The sequence below is a fragment of the Rhinolophus sinicus genome, linkage group LG06 (assembly GCF_036562045.2).
Source record: "Rhinolophus sinicus isolate RSC01 linkage group LG06, ASM3656204v1, whole genome shotgun sequence".
NCBI lineage: Eukaryota > Metazoa > Chordata > Mammalia > Chiroptera > Rhinolophidae > Rhinolophus > Rhinolophus sinicus.
The window spans coordinates 88,397,656-88,417,519 of NC_133756.1; the positions used below are offsets into that span (position 1 = coordinate 88,397,656).

Here is a 19,864-nt window from a genome sequence, read left to right on the forward strand (position 1 = left end):
CTTCTATGTGTAAATTAGTGTCTTTGATTTTCTGGACTCCTATCTAGCGAGGTAGAGCATGAGACACTGTCACAGTGGATTTGATGAAGACTCTTGAAGGGCTTTGGGCAACCAGGTGGAAAAATGAAAGGACTGGGTCCTCAGGAGATAGAGGGAAAAGGCATTAGGTCACAAGGGACCAGAGGCATCAAGAAAATGTGTTACAGGAATAAAGGAAGGTGGTAGGAAGATAAGAGGAATAGTGTAAGTGTGACCTGTGGGCCTTGACTCATGCATTGCAAAGTCAAAGTGTATGCGAGGCATTTAGATGGCCTTGACTTGCAGACAGGCACGCTGCTTGGTGGGAATTACTCGTGGAACTTAATCGGCAAAGGAATCCACACCAATCAGACTTACATGAGACAGATGAATGCTTCAGATGTCAGCTTCTTCATTTATACATAGCAAGAGCTGTACAATTCTGACCAATGAGCCACCAACAAGGTCTTCCTTTAAATGGGGATGTTGTGTGTAAGGCTACTGGCCCACATCTGACAATATGTCCTTCAAAGTCCCTTTGCTTCTTGGTGTTCTGCGGTCCATTGTTTCTTGCTGATAGCCCAGTCCTGCACTCTGTATTTTCTTTACAATGCATTGGTCCTTATTTGATCACAGAATGCCCATTTTACTAATCCACTCTTATTACTGGAAGGTTTATTCCATTAGAGAGACAATGTCTAGCTTAATTGCAGCTACCATGGATCAAAGTAAGTTTTGGCCTTTCTTGTTTTTTGGATTAGCCTAACTTTTAAACATCTTGGGCTTTAGGGCAGAGTCAAAAGTATATATTTATGAAGCCATACCCTCCTGACCTTATCCTACTTTACTGACAATAAAGCATTTGTATATGGTGATATATTTCTTATTGGTCCTTTACAAGCCACTGTAAGGAGAGAAATATATATGATTCATGCTTTAAAGTCACATGATATAAATGTAGTTTGTTTTGTATGCTATAATCTGTATTACACCCTATGCATTCTCTTCACTAAAGAACACATAGTTCATAACTAAGACAAATTGAACAGAAAAATCAGTATGTTTTATGATCTGCAAAATCTTTTTAATGTAATTTAAGAAAAAAAATCAGTGCCAAAAATGATATTTCAAAGATAACAGGAAATTCAGAACGTAATGGGTTACTAAAGTTCCAAAGAGACTTCACTATCAGGTTGTCTCGTTAGAATATGGTCCCTGATAAATGCAATTAACTTTGTGTTGTTTTTCAGTGGGGTTATGGTGGGGAGGATTACAAATAAATGCCATTATCCATTAACAAAGGGTGGCATGATGGTTTATCTTGAAAATCTAGTTCTGAGTGAGCTGCCGCACCAAAAACAATCTGTGGAATACAGAACCCAAGTGAAAGAAAAGTAAATAAGTTCTTTGGTTGCCCCCCCCCCCCTTAGTAAGCTCTGCGGCATTCATATGACCCCCACGCCATGCTTCCATCTTCTTTGGTCCATGGAGAAGGGTCCTGAAGGGTAGAGGCATCTGCCCCCTCATCTGGGGAGAGGGGCACCACCTTGGGTTGTAGGTCATTGGACATTGTTGTGAAAGGGGTGAAAGTGTAGGGGGGCGGGGTGGGGTACCCTGGTGTATGGTACAGATCTTCCAGTGAATGCAGTGAGTAGGACTGAGCTCCAGCTAGGGGGGGCCCCCAGCTCGAGCTCCTGTGCTGGGTGGTGCTCCCTGATTCCAGCTGGGAGAGGCAACTTGTGCTGGGTGGCAAGGTCTGCAGGACATCGGTGGGCATAGGGTCCGGCTGGCTGAGACCATCCGTCACTGTTTGCTCCCATGAGTCCCTCTGAGGAGAATGGAAAGGTCACCAGGGTTAGTCATTAGATGATACTCTGTTGCGGACAGATTTCCTCTTCAACCTGGGGTGTTGCTGGACTTGGAGTCCTTCCTCTGCTGTGCAAAGCCTTCTTACCACACAGCCTTTCCCTCTGGTGATTGACACCAGAAGTGAAAGTTTTAGTTCCCTTCTTACTCTAGAATTAAATTCCCTGTGTGCATTAAGATTCCTTTCCCTAAAAAACAACATTAAATGAGTAAAATACGAGAATAATAAAATGAATATTTATACAGTATTTTGACATTTGCAATGCACTTATGTCAAGCATTCTTTTTGAGCGTCACAATACTTGGGGTCCTAGAATGCCCTTTCCACAGTGGGAAAGTCAAGCCAGCTGCTCCTGGAAGGAGTGGGCCTCTAAACTACGTGGTGGGCTTTTGAATGGGCTGGGAAGGCCACGGTGCACTTGGCTAAGAGGTGGGAACATCTTTGGAGCTGGAAGGATTTTGGGTTTAATCATGGCTGTGCCACTTACGGCCTTCCTGATTGAGCACCTCACTTAGTTTATCTGTAAAATGGGGCTTTAATAACTACATCGTGAGAAGTTGCAAATATTAAATGAACAAAGAAAGGCACATAAAAGTTCCCAGCTGGAGTAGGTACTCAATAATGTTAATCCCCACCCCACCCCCTTTTGTCTAACATCCCATCTTTAGAGATTCATTCCTTTGTGGTTGGAGGCTTTACAGTTTTCTGTAAGAAGGGTGTTAGTGTTCTTCAGATCTTTTAAGATCTCACCTCTTTGAAAGGATTGAGAGAGAACAAGGTTCTATAAGGTAGAAATGTTGGGGATGGGGAGGCAGGGGACTGGAAGGGCAAGAGCAGTCCAGATGTACCTGCCCTGGAAGATTAAAGCCCAGTCTTGTCTGAGGTCTAATTTCAGGGCTGTTTCCTTAGGTGCTGGGGGAATGATATGGGAACATCTGGCAAAACCAATTGAGTATGAACAAAATGGATAGAAATCCTGCCCTATCAGTTGTCCTCTCCCGATCCCTAGATAGATCCTCTTGCTGGAGTGGGTGGTACTGAGCGTTGTGGAAGGCTCCTTAGGAGTATATCCTGGCAGTACGTCCTGTTCTGGCATCTCCCGGGACTGCTGCAGAGCAGACTCACTGGTTTCCAGAGTGAGCCAGACCTGGCTTCAGCCTGGTTGCCAAGCGCGTGGGCTGCCTGCCCAGCCCTGCATGACCTTACTCCCTAACGGTGAAATATCTGCATACTCACCAGCACCAAGTGTGTGGGGTCACTGGGGAAGGGCGGCGGCAGGAGCGGCGGCAGGGGCGAGGCGCTAAACAGAGAGCCAGTGTTGGGGTTCAAGGCCGGGGTTCGGTGGTCCCCGTAGGGCTCTGGGAAGTAGGAATCCAGGAGGGTCGGGTGGCTCTGCCCTGCGGAAGCCTCGCAGGGAAAGGGCTTCCCTAGGCTGGAGGTGCAGGCGTCGTTTGCAAACTTGGTGTTGTGGAAATCGGGGTCAGATAGGAAAGATCTTCTGACACCATAGTAACCTGACATGACCGGTGAACCTGTTGGCAAATGAAAAACAAACAGGCAAAACTTTCCTCTTGGGCAAGAAAGAAGGCATCTCTGTTGGAACTCCTTTCTCCACCTGTGAGATGGTGTTACTTAAATATTCCTGACAACAAGGCCAGCATTTAAATAGATAAATGTCTTGAAAGTGTTCAATACTGCTGTATTACCTCTTTTAACTGGTCCAGCCCAAATAACTGATATGTTTAAAGTTCCTCTGCCTTTTGGGGATGAGTTCCCTTTAGATGGTCCAATAACTGTTCAATCATTCACTCCCTCAACACACATTTTCTGTGTCCTTTCTATGTGCCATGCACTGTGCTAGAGAGAGGTTGGGCTTAACAAGAGAAGAATCCCTTGGCATTTACATTTTATCGGATGAAGCATCTTTTCCACAGCTTCTGAGCTTTGTCCTCATAGACACAGGACCATTAACAAGAAGCTGCTTCTGGGCATGTTATCTGAGATTCAGTATCTCTAGATAAGGTGATACTATGGCCCCACCCCCAATCCGAGGCAGGTTGTACTCTACTTTTCTAATTCTTTGTAATCTGACTGACTTTTATCACCTGTGTCTTGCACCTACGTAGCAGACGTAGCTTGCTTGTTTTGGGATGATAATGGCTTCTGTTTAGCCAAGTTGGAGGACCACAAAAAGTGTTTCCTAGCTTTGAGGAGTCTCATGTTATTTGCTGCCCTCTTGTGGCCATACTGAGTCTCTCACACAGCTCACCTGGGCACTGTAAGTTTGGGGAGAGAATGCCTGGCACAGAGAGTTTCCCTTGGTGAAAACAGGGGAAGAAGCTGAAACTAAGAAGAGTCTTATTTAAGGAAAGGCCAGTGGACACTGAAGGGAAGAGATGTGTTTGCTAAAGACTTTCTGACTCTGTAGCTCAGTTGTAGAAAGAAACATAGTTATATTTACATGTTCAGGGGCATGGACTCAATCAAGGTCTATAAAACAGATTGTTTCCACCTGGCGGCTGAAGTGGTCTAATTAGTTAAGACCTACATCCTGAGGCCTGAGCTAGGAGGAAGGGCTGAGCTGGGAGGAAAGGCTGAGCTGGGAGGAAGATGCACATGCTTGACTTTCTGACCTTCCCCCAACAGCAGTGGACCACTTCTGAGCTTTGTCTCTGCCCACTCTGCCCTCTCTTCTGTAGGAAGTCAGATTCATCAGGATGCCTGTCCCTTGTTATCATGACTTAGTCATACATTACTCTACACAGACAGCACTCTGGCACTTGACACATGATGTGGCACTTCGTATTATGTTTCCTACTCTCTCACCTGAGTTACAACCCTCTTTCCAATCGACCTGCAGATTCCACGGGGACAGAGCTTATGTCTTAGACATTTTCTGTAAACCCAGTATTTAATACTGTGTTCAGCAATTACATGTAAATTTATTAATTCAGAAGAAGAAATCAAAAGCCCTCTTAGAAACTTACAGCACGGTTCTACTCACCCCGCTTTCATCTTAAGTTTTATAGCCCCAAACCTCTAATCTGTTCATGAATTTGAAAGCTGCAGTTAGGGTTTTATCATAAGCATTACTTTCCTCGAAAAAAAATTGGAGCAAATGAAAATTAATATCAATAAACAAGGTTCTGTTTCACACCATGAGTTTATCTCCATAGGAGTGGTTAAGGCTGAGAACAGAAGAAAGACTATGTAAATAAGGCTTTTGGGGTCTTAGTGTCTATATTTCCAACTTCTGAATAAAAACAACCGCAAAGAAAAAACCCACTGCTCTCTTAAGCATATATTTTTCTCCTTAAAAAGAGGAAGAATAATTGTAGATGGTAAGAGAAGCTGCAGAAATTTTCTTCAATAGAAGGGAGCCGATTCCAGTGACAGTAAATGTGATTGGGAAACAACGGAGAGACAGTCAAACATGTGGGATCTTCTACTACTCTTATTCTTTTCCCTTATCCATCTCTGAAAGTTATTAAAATTATTGAGAAAACCTAGGCCTCTCCTGGAAGGAATGTGTGTATCTATGTACATGTGTGAGTGTACACATGAGAGCGCCCAACACTGTTATGAAGAATGCACCCCTTTTTTATCCTCCCTGGAGTATTTAATGAAAAAGACATATTGAAATGAATACAAGATGCCTAACTCAGTGCCTGACAGAGAGCACCCAATAAATGGCAGTTCTTTTATCTGCCCACAGGTCTTTCTTTTTGCATTCTAAAGCAGGTCCTTAATCCATCGGATCATGGTACCAAAATTTTAGACATTTTAAAATTGTATCAAGGGCCTAAATGCTATTGCTTTTTCCCCATAAGCTTCTGCTAGGCAAGAGATCAAAAGGCTGCCTTCAAGACAGACTGAATTCTAAATTCAAGAATGACTGAATTAGGTCTGTCTTCATTGATTTCATATTTTAAAGACAACTATTTTAAAGAAGCCAAATTTTGAAAGTGCTGTGTACGACAGTTATAAAATAATGGAAGCTCAAACACCCCATTAAAACTCAAAGGGGGAATGAATGAATCGCTCGTTGAACTGAACTACTCACCTGGCATCTGGACAAATGCAGCTGGAGAGGAACTGACACTGCCCTGGAAGCAAAAAAGAGCAAGTGTTTCTTCTTTAATTGCAAGTTTGAATTAAAAAAAAAGATTAGAATTGTATTTTACAAGCTTTATTTTCCGATACTAAGAAATGTTATTTGAGGTGTTAAGGTGGGGGGAGTCAATTGAGAAAAAGAAAGCAAGTTCCAGAGAACCAAGTTTTACAAGGGACAGAGAGGAAAGCAAAATTTTAGATTCTGGTAAACATGCCAAAAACCACCAGCTAGATGAAATAGAATAATTTATCCTTTGTTTTTTACAGTTTGCACTAATATCCTTCATCAAATATATATTAAGTATCTATCTATCTATCTATCTATCTATCTATCTATCTATCTATCTATCTATCTACATATGCTTGACATTAGGCTTCAACATTGAATGACCACTTTTTTGCTATTTGCCTCCACATAGAACTGAAATTCCACCAAGAGTCAGGACCTTGACTGTGACTTGTCCTCAGTGCCCAGAACAGTGTGGTTCATAGTCAACATAATAAAAATATGTGGAATAAAGATACAGTCTTCAAAGAGCTACAGTCTATTGAGCATGGGAGGCTGGGAAATGTTGATTGAATTCTGTCCCTGCAAAAGATGTATTGAGGTCGTAACCCTCAGTACCTGTGAATGTGATCTTATTTGGAAACAGGATATTTGAAGATGTAACTAGTTAAATTAAGATGAGGTCATATAGGATTAGAGGGGCCCTAAGTCCAACATGACTGGTGTCCTTATAAGAAGAGAGAGACACACAGAGACATAGGCTCAGAGGAGAGAAGGCCATGTGAAGACAGAGGCAGGAATATCAGTGATGCAATCTCAAGCTAAGGAACACCAAGGATTGTCAGCAACCACCAGAAGCTAGGAAGAGGCAAGGAAGCATGGTCCCCTAGAGCCGTCAGAGAGAAGCGGGCCCCGCCAACACATTGATTTTGGATTTCTAGTCTCCAGAATTGTGAAACAATAAATATCTGTTGTTTTAAGCCACTCTTTTTGTGGTAATTTGTTACTTCAGCCTTAGGAAATTAATACAGGGAGTGATGGATGATGAAACAGACAGTTCACTACAGTGTGAGAAGTGGCATGGTTGGGGAAAGATGGAGGGGAGGAAGGCACCTAAACTGGTGTTAGGGATGGAGGAGATGATGCCTACGCTGACCTCTGAAGGAAGGGCACCCAGGTGGGTAGTCTTAAAACACACAAATGCAAATTCTGGCTTCAAGATGCTCAGGAACAAAGTTCAGTGGTAAATGTAGCTGGTATAAAAGTTAAGAGTCCTCAACATCTAGTTCTATGGATCTGAGCTCTTAGCCCTGACCCTCCCAGTCCTATAGACTCTCAAAGCATGGAAGAGATTTTACAGAGTCTCATCCAACCACCCACTCAATGATGAAATCCTCTCCACATTATTAACACTGGGTGCATTTAGCTTCTAGTGATGAAGAAATAAGCACCCCGTGAGAAAGCCCATTTCTTCTCTGGGATCCTCTGACTGTTACAAAGTAGGCTGAAAAGGGTCACTATGGAAGGAGCACTGACTCTGGGTGGTGAACACACAATGGGATCTATAGATGATGTAATACAGAATTGTACACCTGAAATCTATGTAATTTTACTAACAATTGTCACCCCAATAAATTAAAAAAAAAAACCAAACTGCAAGGGAAAAAAAATTACAATCTCTTTAGTCCATATGGAAGAAGTTTAACCTTTCTTCCATTACGGCCCTTCAAATATTTCAAGACAACCTATCATTTCCCAACTGTCTTAATCAGTTCGGGCTGCTATAACAAATGTCATAGACTGAGTGGCTTAACAACATTTTTCAACAACAACATTTCTGGAGGCTTGATATCAAGATGCCAGCATGGTCGGGTTCTTGGGGAGGTTTGCAGATGGCTGGTCTCCTCCTGTGTCTTCATGTGGCAGAGAGATCATTTTTCTCCTGTGTCCCTTATAAGCACACTGATCCCATTCATGAGGGCTCCACCCTCACGACCCAATCACCTCCCAAAGGCCCCACTTCCTAATACCCTTACATTTGGGGATTAGATTATTAACATATGAATTCTGGGGGAACACAACATTCAGTTCATAGAGCCGATGTGGAAGTCTGTCTTCTCCAGGCGACATAGCCTCCAACCACTCAGAAGCAGCATAATGTTTAAGAGTAAAGACTCTAGAACCAGAATGTCTGTGTTTGAATCCCAACTCTGCCTCTTATTAGCTGTGTGATCTTGGGCACATGCGATGAAATGAGATCATATATGCCGAGCACTGAGAACAGTGTCTGCATAGTGTAAGCAGGATATAAGTGTTAGCTATTATCTCCCAGATGCACTTTTATATCCTTCAAATCTATGATATATTCTTCTAAACATGTTCTGATTTATGTGTTTTCTCGTTTAATAAGTTAACACTTTTTAGTGGCACACGGGAACTGTTGGGCAGGTGGAGTCAGGCAGCTGTAGAGCAGGCACCTTGCATGGGAAGGAAACGAGGCAGTGATTAATTACAGAAGCACTTGTGTTTGGGCACATTTCCCCATGTTGCCAGTGCCCATGTTATCCAGTGTTTCCTTCCAATTCCCAGCTGTCTGGTTGGGTCTTTTGTTGACGGCCTATGCCAAGGCCTACACCCTCTGGTTTCTTCTGCCTCAGCATCCTTCTGTGTGTCAGTAGGGTGTGGCAGGGTGGTAGCTGTCCTGAGTGCTGTCTGGGGAGACGTCCCATTGCACATCTCCCACTTTCTCTCCCTGTCTGTTCCTCTTAAGCTGATCTGGACAAGGCTGGGGCCCGGAGGAGGCTCCTGTGAGATGCAGTACACATGCCCAATTTGATGGGCATAAGTTTCAGCACCCTATTCTCCCCTCAGCATCTGTCAGCCATTCTTTCATCAGCCTCCAGCCTCTACCCAAGGCATGGTAACATCTCAGTCTGTGCTCACACAGCCCCTTCAGCTTTTAACATCTCTGCTGTAAAAGCTTTCCTGTTTTTCTCTTCCACCACCAACAATCCCTAAGTTCTTCTTACACTCCTTCTTTTCCTTCTGCCCAGGTTTAATTATTACTGTGGAATTCCCAGCACTGTATCCTGCCCAACACAATTTGAATACCTGAAGGCTCTATAAAGGTTTCACATTTATGAGTGTAGTTGATTTTATTTATTATATGATGAAAAGAAGTCTCTTGTATTTGTTTCTTCTACAGCCTGCTACCTGCTGTGAAAATTAAACACTCTATTTCCATTCTTTATGGTTACCTAAAAAGTTTTACCTTTATATTTAACAAAGATTACAAACAATATCTTAAGCCTCCCACTGACAGACAAGATCCTTAGAACATTAATTCTTACTACTGTTCTCCTAAGTTATGTGTAGGTTATATGCTTTCATTTTAGCTTGTTTTTATTAAACTTACACAAATTAAACATCATAATTATCATCATTTTATTAAGTAAATCTGTATTAGATTTACTTACATATTCATAATTTTCTTTGCTTACTCTTCTTCCAGACTTTTTCACTTAGATTAATTTTTCCTTCTTCTAAAGTAATCCTTTAGAAAATTCCTTTTACGTACATGGTGTTGGTGGTAAATCATTTCAGCTTTATCTGAAAATATCATTTCTTTTGCCCTTGTATTTGAAAGATAATATTGCTGGATTCACAATTGTAACTTTATAGTTATTTTTCTCTCAGCACTTTCAAGTTATCACTCCATGATTGGCTGCCACGATTGTTGTTCAGAAGTTTGCTATCAACCTTATAGTTATTGTTTGTGACAATCTTTCTTCCCTTTCTGACTGATTTTAATATACTCCCTTTGTCTTTAAGGTTCCTCAAGTTCACCTCATTTTATCTAGAGGTAGATTTTAAAACATTTGTCCTGCTTGGTATAGAATGTGCTCCATGTGTCTGAGGATTTATGTTTTTCATAAATTCTGGAAAACTTGCATCTATTCTCTTTTTAAAGATTGCCTTCCCTATATTTTCCTTCTGGGACTCTGTTTAAATGTGTGTTCACCCTTTTACTTTTATCCTCTATATCCCTTAATCTCTCCTAACTTTTTATATATAAACAATCCTCTGTTCTGTATTTTGGTATAGATTGATACAGATTTCTTCAAATCTACATCCAGTTCACTTATTTTTTCTTCAACTGTAGTTAATTTGTTGTTTCACTCATACATTGAGTTTTTTTTTTAATTTATTGGGGTGACAATTGTTAGTAAAATTACATAGATTTCAGGTGTACAATTCTGTATTACATCATCTATAAATCCCATTGTGTGTTCACCACCCAGAGTCAGTTCTCCTTCCATCACCATATATTTGATCCCCCTTATCGTCATCTCCCACCCCCCACCCCCCTTACCCTCTGGTAACCACTAAACTATCATCTGTGTCTATGAGTTTATGTTTCTCATTTGTTTGTCTTGTTCTTTTTTTATTTTTGGTTTATATACCACATATCAGTGAAATCATATGGTTCTCTGCTCCATTCATCTATCGAAGGACATTTAGGTTGTTTCCATGTCTTGGCAACCGTAAACAAAGCTGCAATGAACATTGGAGCACACGTGTCTTTATGGATAAATGTTTTCAGATTTTTTTGGTAGATACCCAGGAGAGGGATTGCTGTGTCATATGGTAATTCTATTTGTAATTTTTTGAGGAACACATTGAGTTTTTAAAATTATTAATGATTATACATTTTTCATTTCTATAAATTCCATTTCATTTTCAAAAAATTAATAATGTTTGGTAATTTTTGGTAGTCTTGTTGAGTGTTCATTATTTATTAACTTATTGTATATTTTGTATCTGGTCATTCTAATATCTGAAAGTTCTGAGAATTTAAATTTATTGTTGATTGTTTATGATGACACTCATTCACAGTGGTTTGTTTCTTCATGCATTTGGTGATCTTTGATTGACACTCATATCTAGTTAACCTTAATCTGTGGAAATCTAAAGTCCTAAATTGAGGTTGCTTTTTTTCAGAAGATTTATGTGTGCATTTCATGGGAGCCAGCTCCCTCCGATGTTCCCAGCTTGATACTGGGGTCCTAGGTTCAGCAACTTTACCTTGGCAAGAACAGTTAAAAGACGAGTCTTCACACATGAAACTAATTTGGACGCCTGGCCTCAGGGACAGGTGTCCTTAGTCCTTCAGTGGATACTCTGTTTCCGGGGGGGGGGGGGGGTCAGCTTTATTGAGGTATAATTTATATATAATGAAATTCAGGTTTTAAGTGTAAAATTTGATGAAATTTTGAAAATGGTGACAAATTAGGCTTTCTTGGTGTGATCACCTTCTTATCATACAATATTTTAATTTTTGCTCAAACCTTTCCCCAATCGCCCATGTCTACCCTACACACCCCCACACTCAACTTTCCCTTACTTCCTGCCAGCTCAACAATTCAGCAAAACGTGTTTTATGCAGGATCCAGTCTTGTTGTAGTGAGATCTCCCCACCACTAGACTGTCTAGTCTGCCTGAAACAGAGTTGAATCCCTAAATATTAAAACTAGATGTAGATATCCTCCTGGTTTTTACGCAGTACAAAACCTTTTATTTTTCCATGATTTCCAACATTTCCCAGCAGAGATTTAAGTTATAATAGAAGTAATTCGTAAGCACATATTTGCAGTAATTTCATAAACATACTGTTTGGCACATGGCCAAATGTGTTATAGGCCTTATTTCATTTAATTATCACAAAAACTCCAGAAGGTAAGGTGATAGTCTGATTCTCATCTTAATGATGAGGAGACTGAAGCACAGAGAGAATAACCCAAGTTCCCCTGCAGGAGAGGTGGGTGGTGGTGATGGGTAGGATCAAATTAGGACCTTTTGCCTTCTAAGCATTTTAATAATTCAAAAGTAAAAATAAGAAATCATCATAGTTAAAAAAATTTTAGTACAAAGGAGGCTTTGTACTAATCCAGAGGGACCATATAATTATATAAAAGCTCACTAAGATGATTGAGTTAGATTTATACTTCTCTGTCTGGTATCTATCTATCTATCCATCCATCCATCTATTTATCTATCTATCATCTACCTATCTCCTTAGTCTTTCAGTGGATATTCAATTTTTCAAGTGGTCACGTTTATTGAGGTATAATTTAATATAATAAAATTCACAAATTTTAAGTGTACAGTTTGATGAATGAGAAATTTGACAAACTTCTGTAACCCACCATCAAAAGCATGATATAAAATAGTTCCATAAAATTAATTATTTTGTAGCTATAATTAGTGTTGCCCTCTCTATGATATCCTGGGAAACAGATCGATAAATATAAAAAACAATGATACTGCATCACTTCAGTTAACCTCACAGAGCATGGAAGAATTTTAGGGCCTCCATTGGGACTGGGAAGGATTTTACTGGACTGATTGAAGAGCTGGTACTTACTCCTCCATCCCATTTCCAGATTTTATAGGTTGAGAAAGAACAGTCTGAAACATGAGCCTTCATCATGAGCACTAGTTGTCATTTCTCATGTGAAGGGAAAACACATTCCTTTCTTCCTTGTGCAAAATATTATACTCACACAGTTGCCTCTCACCATATACTCTCTCCAGAAATAATATTGAAATTAATATTGAACAGCTCATAACTTTTGACCAAATGAGATGGTATATAATTATTATTTTGCATACTGCAAACAACAGGATCCTGCAATGCCAGGTAGCCAAATTTAGAGGTTTATATTTGAATGAAATTTGCCAGTCTGCAACTTCCTGTAGCTAACACAGCAGCCTCACAGCTGCCCCAAAAGCCCCTAAATGAAAATGAATTATTTTGAAGTATTAGGTCACCAAGGTGGTAAAGTGATAAAAGTTTCCTTTGAGTACATTTATAGTCATTTTTATGACCCTATAATATTTTTAGGTGCCAACCTAGTTGAAGGAATATATTGAAACATACTAAGGAAGAGATCTCTGACTAGTATAAGATTTTTCACTCGGCTGTGTAATATATTTAAAAAATTCTGACTATATAGTTTAGAAAGTGTCTCTTTAAACTTAAATATATTGCTATTACTGCTTAAATAATAATAGTAATAATCATAACCACTTGTGAATAGCTGGGGTCCCTTTTCAAAGAAGTTGCAGTATTTTATATATTTAATTTCTCACTGTCATTATATCTATGGTTGGGAGAGAAGTGGAAGTCATGATATTATACTGAACATTCTAAAACCATGTTTTAATAGCTGAATTTATACGCACTATAGGTCATATGATTTTCCTCTAGCTTTGAAATGAATGAAAAGTTAATGCTGGATGTAACACAGTTAGCCTTTATATGGGTACCCAATGTTAAGCTGAAATACCTTTTACCTCCAGAAGAAAATAGATAAAGAGAATTAGATGCCTTAGTTAATGTGACAAGTATGTAGTAGGACCAGTGGCATTCTGACTGGTGTGAAATCTTATACAGTGACTAAACTCTACCTAGCCTGTTCTAATATATCTTATTAGTTTTGCAAAGTTTGAAACAGGTTTTGATTTCTGGACCATTTATCTGAGTTACATAGTAATTTAGTCATAATTAGAAAGAATGCTCCATAATGAATAGGAACTACAGTTGGAAGCATCTACCATGTGCCAGGTGTTTTACATAATGTTATCTTATTATAAAGTAGTTATTATCATTTCAGGTTTACAAAAGAGGAGAGCACAGGGAAGTTAAGTAATAAGTCCCAAGTTACCCATCTAGTAAATTACAAAACTAGGATTTAAACCCAATTTCTCTGACTCCCAAATTTATGCTCCCTTAACCTACCACTGACATAACAAGCAGGTTCTCTGCAGTAGCCTTCTATCAGATCACAGATATTTACTGGGCACCTCTGATGTGCAAGACACAGTGCTGAAATTCACAGGTGCTCGAAAGAATGAAACCAAACATCTTAGATTAGGATCTACTCAGGGACACAAGCCATTTGTGGTTGATTAAATATGACCACAATTTTTTTTTTGCAGCTCCTGCCATTAGGAAGTAGAATCTATACCTTTACCCCTTGAATCTGGGATGGTTTTGTGACTTGCTTTGACTAATCGAATGTGGCAGAGGTGATGCTGGGTGAGTTTCAGAGTCTAGGATTCAAGAGGATTTGCAGCTTTTACCTTTGCTTGCTTTAAATGCTGCATTACAATTTCCTCTTAAGGAAGCCAGTCTAGCCTCCTGGAGGGTGAATGACTTGGGAGTGAATCCAGGCACCCATGCTGATGGCTAGCACCAACTTGCAGATGTGTGAAGGAGCTATCTTGGACTTTCCAGCATGGCTGATTCTCCAGCTACATGCAACTGTATGAGTGAGCCCTGGAGATACCAGCAGAGAAACGCCCAGTCAACACAGAGAACTGTGAGAAATCATAAACCATTATTATCAACTACTAAGGTGTGGGGGGTTCTTATGCAGCAATAGGTAACTGATACAGACATACCCAGGAAAAAGTAACTCATGGCAGAACAGCAGGTACCGAGTTTCCAGATGCGTGGTCCATGCTATACATACTCTAGAAGTCAGATAAGGGGAGATATCACTGTGCTGAGGATTTGGGTACTGAAGATGAGAGGATGCAAAGAAGAGAAAGGAAGCTCCTAGAGGTGAGGAATTTTGTGAACCAAGCACAGAGGTGGGAAAGCACATCCCCCTCTTATTCTTCAAGGAATAATAATCAAGTCGGTTTGTCAGGAGCAGCAGTTTCATTTAATGTATTAAATAAAAATGTATTGTGTGTCTATTATATATCAGGATTGTGGTAATTTCCAGAAATACAAAAAGGAGTAAGGCATGGATTTTGTTCTTAGGGAGCACACAGTTTCATAAGGAACATGATTGCATAAACGTATACATAATTGGTGCAATAATAAAGATAAAGTTGAAGAGGACTAGCATTTCATCAATACCTACTTCATGCCAGACTCAGTGTCAGGTACTTTACATATATTAGTGTGTTTTCCCATGTTCAGTAACAATTAACATTTGTGTATTTTGCACTGTGCTAAATGATTTACATGTATTATTTCATTAAATCTTCACTGTTAACCAATGACAAAGATTGTTGGAAGTTATTATCTCTAGGTTACAGATCAGAAAACTAATAGGCAGTATAAAGGACTTGTCCAAGGTCACAAAGCTAGTAAGTGACCTAGGCTGGATTCCAATTTAGATCCACTGTAACTTGTATTTAGTGTAGGTAGGCGGTGAGGGCTAAGGATGAGAGTAGGGAGTGGCTGTCTTGGGGGAAGGTGATTGGACACATCCTACTGTGGGTGATATCTGAGTCCAGTTTTGCAGCGTGAAAGGACATCAGTAAGCAGATAGGATCAGGGGTTGGGGAGCAAGGCAAGGCTTGAGTGTGTGGATAACATGTCACAGAATGTGGGAGGGAAGTGTGCAGACAGAAAAGCTGAAGAGAAGCTGGAGGAGAGTGTGGAAGCCAGGTTATGAGAAGCTTTTTTGAGCTATGTTGAGGAGCTTGGTTGTTTGTCCGGTAGCAGGCAAGGGTCCTTTAGAAGTTTCTTAGCAGTGTAGACATGGTGACAGTGGCATTCTAGGTAATTTAATCTGGTGGTGAAAATGACGGGTCAGGAATGGTTGCTGGGGTCAGTGTCTGCTATTGTAGTTGAACAGAGATTCACTGATCAGGGTCTGATGAGCTCTCATTGGGGCGGGGTTTCAGGAGGCTAGCAGGTGATGTTTACATCCACCTCTATCTGACTTTGTTTTGGAGACTGCTAAGGGCTGGTACTCGCCCTGTTGGTGCTGAGGGCTGCTGGCCACCTGTCCCAGTTGTACCAGTTCCCAGGGTTCTTTCTTTCTTTCTTTCCGTCTTTATCGCCAACCTCCCCAATAATACCTGTGTGTAAAGAGGGGACTAGCTGGTCTTTCTCATACTGCTCTATTTACAAAGAAAAAACTGACATTCTTAAATGATTTAATAGTACATTGTATAAGTCCAATCCCAAGGCCAATAAGAATTTATGAGGAAGGAATATTGAAGCATATATCCTTAAAAATGTTTCCCTTACCTCTACAGAGCCTTGATTATAGGGGATTTAGCTCACAAAGGAAGAGCTCATCTGGTTTTGCGCTTCTTGTTTGCACTATTAAGGCCTCAGCATCAGCAGGTACTATGTAATTGCTATAAAACAGGATTAAGTGATTTGTTTAAGGCCTTCAAACGTATAGAGGTAAAATGAAGACTAAAAGACATGTTTAAAGTCTCTCTGGGGGATTTACCACGAAAACATTAATTTATGCATTTTGTAATCATGAATGTAAATATCTAACATAGATTTCGTTAACTTGGTACAACAACTTAATTTCTTTCTAATTTAATATCATAGCAAAATTTTGGAAGATTGTACATGAAACTTAGTGTGGTGACTCCTGGGAAGTAGGAGGAGATGTCAGGGAGGTCAACAGACTTCTGCTTTTCACTTTATACTTTTTTATTCTGTTTGAAATTGTACCATGCATTGTTTTTGTAATTAAAACAACTAGCTAATAAAGGTTTAAAAAACAGAATTGTATATTTATTGTAAATCTCATTTAAAAAAAACAAAACACTATGATTCCAAGGGTCTTAAAAAAAAGTTTCTGTTATGTAAACTATTTTATGTCCTTTGGAAAGCTAGCATGGTTACAGAATTCCAACTTTCTGACAGTTTCTTGAAATTTTATTGTTAAAACTCTCCTGCTTGGCATAAAATTATGCCCAGGCTGTCTCTGTGAGGAAGTGATTTCTGTTTTCTGTTGCCTGTTACAAATTGAAACACATTTCTTTTTTTTTTTTTTTTTAAATTTTTACCCCTGGGTCTTGGTGTGCCTTTGGAATCCTTTTTATATTTATGTAGCTAAGTTAGAACAACAGGAGCCACTGAGATGCACATTGGTAAGTGGTCCTGCATACTTTGGCCGTCACAGAATCTGCAGAACTTCAGCCCTGCCAGATGGACTTGCCACGGCTGTTGTGCTGCAAACCTGATTATTTTTGCAAGCTGTGTGAAAAAATTCCCCACCAGGAAATATTTTAAATTTCATGACATTAAAAAAATACAAAGCGAAACGACAGGACCAATAGTACAGCTGAAAAAATAAGTTGCTTGCAAAAGGTTCACCTTTATTATTATTATTATTATTATTATTATCATTATTATTATTATTATTATTAATTTCTCCAATTGTGAAGGAGCAGGTGGTTGGGTGGGGAACATAGAAAGCCTTGGAAATGTGGTTCAGTTCTCTAAACAGGGCAGGACAGAGGGCTAATTAAAGTCAGACAATGGGACATTTTGAAAGACTTAGGTAGAACATTCATCCAAATGAATGCTAAGGATATAATGTGTACCTCTGTGTTCAAACATTGGCATTTTGAGTTTACAAGGCATTACCTGCTCAGAAAATGTTTTTTTCTTATTTAATTCTTTCTGGCCTCATGAAGAGGGTTAGTTGGCAATGCTAACAAGCAGTATGCAAAGCACTGTGCTATGAGAGTGAGCAAAAAAGTGTGTTAGGGTACACAGGTTCCCTTTATCAATAACCTGAAAATATTACCAATAAATACATCTTTCTGCTCGCAATTGCGAAAAAAGCAGGAAGGGCAAATGAGGTGTATTTATTAAAGAAAAATTATGGTTTTCCCAAGAAATTTAGTAATTGCATACAAAGATACCAGGTACTGCTAAAAAAAAAAATAAAAACAGTATAAGGGAAATAAAACAAAAGCAAAGCAGGTAGACACATACTGGGCCATCTGATGACCATTTGCTGTGCCCAAGCAAGTGTGAAAATCTTACTAAAGCTGGAACACATTGTAGGATGGGTTCAGTTTATGAGAGTAGAAGAGACAAAAAATTTTTATGGTAAATTATAAGAAATCAGAAGAGAGCTTGAACATTTCTTGTGATGGCAGTGATACAGACTTTTGCATTCATATGTCTTCAGAGCTTGGGATGTCTGTCCAAAGCCTACCCTTGCTCTAACCACATAACATATATGTGCTCTGTTCTTAGATTTGATAATACAGTGATGGCTGCGATAGCTGTGATTTTGTCCTTGAATTTATGTATGGCCAACTCAGTTAAGGCATGAATAATCAGTTTATAGCCTTATTTACGTCCTGCTTCTTTCTTCTTTTGGCCTTTTCATTGTTGTTTAGCACCATTAGAGAAGAGAAGTAGCACAATGTATAAATTGTTCAAGTTTTAGTAGGGTTTGGAGGGTATGTCTTGATTAAAATTAAATTTTGATATTAGTAAAGGCTCCCATATATGTCTTTTATATGGACTACTAAAACTTGGCTTAGTACTTAAGAATTGAGCCCATTGGTGGTCACCCTCACCCCATCTTTTCCCATACTTTAATAAGAAGATAAGAGCATAAGGAAATTACCCTCCCCTTTTCTTAGTCACTATTATATTTATTAAGAATATGCACGTGATTCTTTAAAGTATAAAATTATGAGTGAACGCTGGACACCAAGGAAGTTGGGAGAGCATCGAAGATGTGGATCACCAGAGACAGGAGATCAATGGAGCTGGTAAGGTCTATGTTTTCTTGGGCTCAGGGATCTCTTCTGGCACTCAAACGGGAGCTGATTATGGTTTCTGCCTTCTCAAGTGGGAGAAGTTGCATTCTACCTCCAGTCCCAAGAGTGAGTCATGGGATACCAGCCTCTCAGGTCAGCTTGGCAATATTCAGAAAAGAAGTCATACTTCATCAGAAGGTACAGCAGGAGAGTAAGCTTCAGGCAAGAAGAAAAGGTCAGTGAAAAATGGGTAGGGGAGGCAGGCCCTAGGGACCTTTAGGAGAACAGCAAAGAGGCTTCTGCAAGGTCAGAATGGTATGTTTTCCTCTTTTACAGAGGAGGCCAAGTACCACGAATTGCCTAAGAGACTAAGGGGTCCAGGAGTGGTGGGGAATGGCAGAGAGGAGCTATAACCTGAAAGCAGGTTCTGGTACAAAACTACAGATAGATTTTAGAAGGAAATTAAGAACTTGTATCTAGACGTCTGGGTATTGGAGGAAAGAAAGGTTTGGGTTCTGATTTGAGCTGGGTGTAGCATCATCTGAGCAGTCTACAGAATCACTGCGGAAAACAGACATGAGGTGGAGAGTGAACAAAAGTCATATCTGGGGCCCAACATCATGTATGGAGTGTGAAGGGTGAGATGAGCATTGAGCAGAAGACCTGAGCAAAGTGGTTATTCCAAAGCTAGTTCTTCCCTGGACCAGAAATATAAATTTAAGAAGTCAGTACATTGGGTAAAGTAAAGACCTTGGAGTTCAAAAAACCTGGGCATAAATCTTATCTTCACTGCTTTCTGAGTCTTAGTTTCTGCATCTGAAAAATAGATGAGTGCCACCCTCTTAAGGCTGTTGTGCTTCTTGTTGATAAATGAAATACATTTAAATGTGGATAAATGAAAATATTTGTGAAGTTCTTATTTAAGAGTTCAGAAGTAAATGGGAGCTATTATTTTCAAGAATTATTATTTATCTCAGAGAAAATTTGAGGTGATGAAAGGGGACCCAGTCCTAGAAGTCATCCCAATTGTCCCACCCATGCCAATCTTCGACCAGTTAGTGTCACAACATTGACATGTCACATAATTGTTCTGGTGTTTTATGTGATTTTTCTGTTCCCTATTTCCTTTGCAACCTCAATCTGCAAGAGTCTAGTTGAACTAGAGGAAAGGGGATTTACCATTCTCGGAAGAAAGAGGGTGTTTAGCTTGGCCTCGGAGGTTGGGGGTAGGTGTGCATGTGGATGGGACATGCTCTGAAGTCAGGTAAAGCTATGAAGTCAGGAAGAGAAAAAGCTGTACC

General features: G+C 39.8%; 1 protein-coding gene across 1 annotated transcript in view; it reads right to left on the bottom strand.

Moving 5' to 3' along the window:
• Positions 1-1,035: 1,035 nt before the first annotated feature.
• POU2AF2 (POU class 2 homeobox associating factor 2) overlaps positions 1,036-19,864 on the bottom strand; it is a 41,325-nt gene continuing 22,496 nt past the window's right edge. The window contains exons 3-5 of the mRNA XM_074337067.1: positions 5,949-5,991; positions 3,122-3,417; positions 1,036-1,846 (exon numbers count right to left, since the gene is read on the bottom strand). Of these exons, the coding sequence (XP_074193168.1) occupies positions 1,445-1,846; positions 3,122-3,417; positions 5,949-5,991 (741 nt within the window). The 3' untranslated portion in view covers positions 1,036-1,444. The remainder of the gene's footprint in view (positions 1,847-3,121; positions 3,418-5,948; positions 5,992-19,864) is intronic.